Source organism: Coptis chinensis, chromosome 4 (genome assembly GCF_015680905.1).
Source record: "Coptis chinensis isolate HL-2020 chromosome 4, ASM1568090v1, whole genome shotgun sequence".
NCBI classification, from domain to species: Eukaryota; Viridiplantae; Streptophyta; class Magnoliopsida; order Ranunculales; family Ranunculaceae; genus Coptis; species Coptis chinensis.
In genome coordinates this window covers 50,212,547-50,215,851 of record NC_141459.1, presented here as the reverse complement: position 1 = coordinate 50,215,851, position 3,305 = coordinate 50,212,547, and the positions used below count along the sequence as shown (strand labels likewise).

At 46.9% G+C, this 3,305-nt stretch overlaps 1 protein-coding gene across 1 annotated transcript; it reads right to left on the bottom strand.

Moving 5' to 3' along the window:
- Positions 1 to 1,061: 1,061 nt before the first annotated feature.
- On the bottom strand, positions 1,062 to 2,611 carry LOC147503850 (uncharacterized). Its single transcript, XM_086604980.1, has 2 exons — positions 2,449 to 2,611; positions 1,062 to 2,269 (listed from the first exon to the last, which is right to left on the bottom strand). Exons 1-2 carry the CDS (start codon positions 2,609 to 2,611, stop codon positions 1,062 to 1,064), a joined length of 1,371 nt encoding a protein of 456 aa, XP_086461106.1.
- Positions 2,612 to 3,305: the final 694 nt, after the last annotated feature.

Sequence of the window (3,305 nt, the reverse complement as noted above, 5' to 3'; positions counted from 1 at the left end):
AACAATGTAACCTAGAAACTTCCCTGTGGTCACCCCAAACGTGCACTTCTCTGGATTCAACTTCAAATTGTATTTCTGTAGTATCCCGAATGTCTCTTTTAACCCTTCTAGATGTTCCTCCGATGACATGCTCTTTTCTACCATATCATCTATATATATTTCAATCCCTTTTCGAATCTTGCTTTCAAACATTTTTTCCCCCAATCGTTGGAAGGTAGCCCCTACATTCTTCAGCCCAAACGACATCCTAGTATAGCAATAAGTGCTGCCTTCCACAACAAAGGCAATTTCCTTTGATCAGGCCCATACATCGCGACTTGGTTGTATCTCATAAATGCATCCATGAATGAAAATATTTTGAACCCCGCTGTTTTGTCCACCAACTCGTCTACTCGCGGCATGGGATAACTGTCTTTAGGGCACTCTAAATTCACATCTATGAAATCCATGCACATATGCACCTTACCATTCATTTTTGGTACCGCGACTACATTAGACAGCCAATCCGTGAATTCTGCTTCTCGGATTATGCTTGCTTCTTTCAACCTCGTGCCTTCCTCATGGATACCCTCAACGTACCTCGGCCTGAAGCTCCGCATCCTTTGTCTTACGGGCTTTGCATCTTCCTTCATGTGTAACCGGTGACATGCGAATCCTGGGTCTAATCCAGTGACGTCTTCAATATCCCAAGTGAAAACATCCCTATTCTCAGACAAGAACAGTATTAATTTGCTCTTCCACTCCTCGGGTAACCTGGTTCCTATCGATGTGAACTTTTCTTCCTCCCCCACCCTAATATTCACTATCTCAATCTTATCGAGGGTTTTCGGCTCCACCGATGCCTCCGCCTCCCCCTCCACAGAGGCACACTGTAATTGCTATGTCTGCCTCTTCCTGGGGCTCGATGTCTCTCCTTCTGCGCCGCGAATTAATCATTTCACTGTACCTCAATGACTATTTTTGGCCGTTATCTGGTCGCCACGAACCTCATGCATTCCGATCGAGGTGGGAAATCGTATCACCTGGTAGTACGTTGATGGAACAACCTTCATTTCATGAATTCAGCGCCTCCCCAAAATTGCGTTGTACTGAGAGTTAAAATCCACGACCATGAATCGAGCAAAGACCACCACCGGCCCCGTTATAACGGGCAATAAGATCTTTCCCATGGGCTCCGTCATACTCCCATTGAATCCATACAAATTAGTTCGCGGAGGCCTCAATTGCCCAGGGTTGATTCCCATTTCCTCTAATGCTCCTCTGAATAGTAAGTCCACTGCGCTACCACAATCAATCAACACCATCTTGACCATATAATTTCCCATTGCTACTGTAATAACCAATGCGTCTTCATGGGGGAGATCCACTGCCCGGAGATTGGCGTTGCTAAACACAATTCTATCCCTTTCTCCCGCTGATCCTATTCTTGGTCGCGGCCTATCTGCCCCCTCATTAACTTGCTGGATGCTACCAGTTCTCCTTATCTTGTCTCTGTGAGCATTGTGGCTTAGAACCTCCCCGCTAAAAATCACATTAATAGTACTCAGTATTCTGCCCTGTGGCGGTGCGCGCTCCTCATTCTGTGCACCCCTCACAAACTCCCTCATCCTCCCTTTCTCCACCAGCCTTTGAACCAACCACTTTAACGCATAACAGTCATTAGTATCATGGTTCCGTACCTGATGATACGCGCAGTAAGGTTTATTTGGCATCTCTATCGGTGTACTTCGCGGTCCTTCGTATCCCTGAAGAGTTTTGATCAGGGGCAAAATCTCGCTCAGTAGTCTATTCAGCGGTGTCTGCTCAATCTCGCGGTATGGCTTCCTCTCCCAATTCTCCCTTCTGATCCATTCCCGGCTTCTCTCTAGCCATGAATTATATCCGTGGTACCCCCCGCTTTCCTTCTTGGATGGTTCCCTCCTATGATGTTCTTTGCCCTTATCCAAGGATAACACTGCCTTCCCTAACTTCCTGGAATCCTTCTGCATGGAATCTTCATGCCTAATATATTTCTCCACTCGTGGGTACAACTCATGTAAGGTCACGATCTCATTCTTAACCATGAGCTGGTGCACTCCTGTTCCAGGCCGCAACCCTCTTTCAAATGCTATCACCGCTGTTCTCTCATCCAGATTTTCAACCTTCAATGTCTCGGCCTTGAATCTACATAGATACTCCCAAACCGAATCTGAAGATCTTTGCCGAACATTGAACAATGCCGTGATATCTACCACCCGCCTTTCTAGTGTATGAAGTGATCTATAAATGCCTGTTCCAATTCTTGGAAATTATTTATGCTTCCTGCTGGCAATCGGTAGTATCAATCTGACGCCCCTCCTTTTAGACTAGCCGGGAACATCATACACCGTAACCCGTCATATCGAGACTCTTACCATAGCGGCATCTGCTGTCGAAAATGATGGATGTGATATGCTGGGTCTCCTTTACCGTCGTACCTCTCAAACCTAGGATGATTGAAGCACTTTGGGACCTCCGAAGCCCAGATGGAATCCGCTAATGGGTTGCAGTTTAGCCTGGCTATCACCTGACTAGCTGCTCCCCCACGACCCTTCGTCTGCTGCCGATTCGCCTCCCTATCATTGTCTATCATCTCTTGCACCTGTTCTATTGTCAAGCCTGTCACTGGATTTTCAACAAGGTTCGGCCCATCCTCTTCCTTTTCATACTCCTCACTTGCCTCTCCACCTACTTCTTCCTATTCCCTTTATTTTCCTCTTCTCAACTCGTCATTCTCCTCTCTTAACCTCTCGATCTCTTCTCTCATAAGCCACGTCTTTTCCGCTTCATGTTCCTCTCTTCTGTCTCCTTCTTCATCAATCACTGCCCCTGGCGTCGGTTCCAGCACCGCCACCCTCTTTGGTCTACCTACCCCCTTCTTAGGTGCCATTTCTAACTTGCTTTTATCTCTCCCCACAGACGGCGCCAAATGTATAAACCTAAATTATCTTTCTCTCAACAACTCTCTCATTTTCTCTTCCTTTCTCTTTCTTATTGTGTTTGCTCCCTCTTTCTCTAATGCGGCCTCCTCTTTTCTATCTCCATCCTTTTCTTTTTATACCCCTTCCCCTCTGTATCTGGATCGTCCATCTGTCCTCTCATCTGGTGGCTCCCCTTTTTGCCATACCTATGCCACGTCCGCGGTCTAGGGTTCCACAGTTATGTTTCCATGGTCTCCGGGTTATCTTATTATTTTGCATTCCACTCTGTGTCCCGCTGACCTGGTCTCCTTCCCTTTATTGGGTCACCACAGCCACCACTGCAGAGGAGGCAGAATGCAAAGGGGT

Coding starts and splice junctions, on each gene's coding strand:
- LOC147503850 (XM_086604980.1), bottom strand. CDS start 2,611: ATGATAGACAATGATAGGGAGGCGAATCGGCAGCAGACGAAGGGTCGT. Junction 2,270..2,448: donor TAGGTTTGAGAGGTACGACG/GTAAAGGAGACC, acceptor GAATTGGAACAG/GCATTTATAGATCACTTCAT.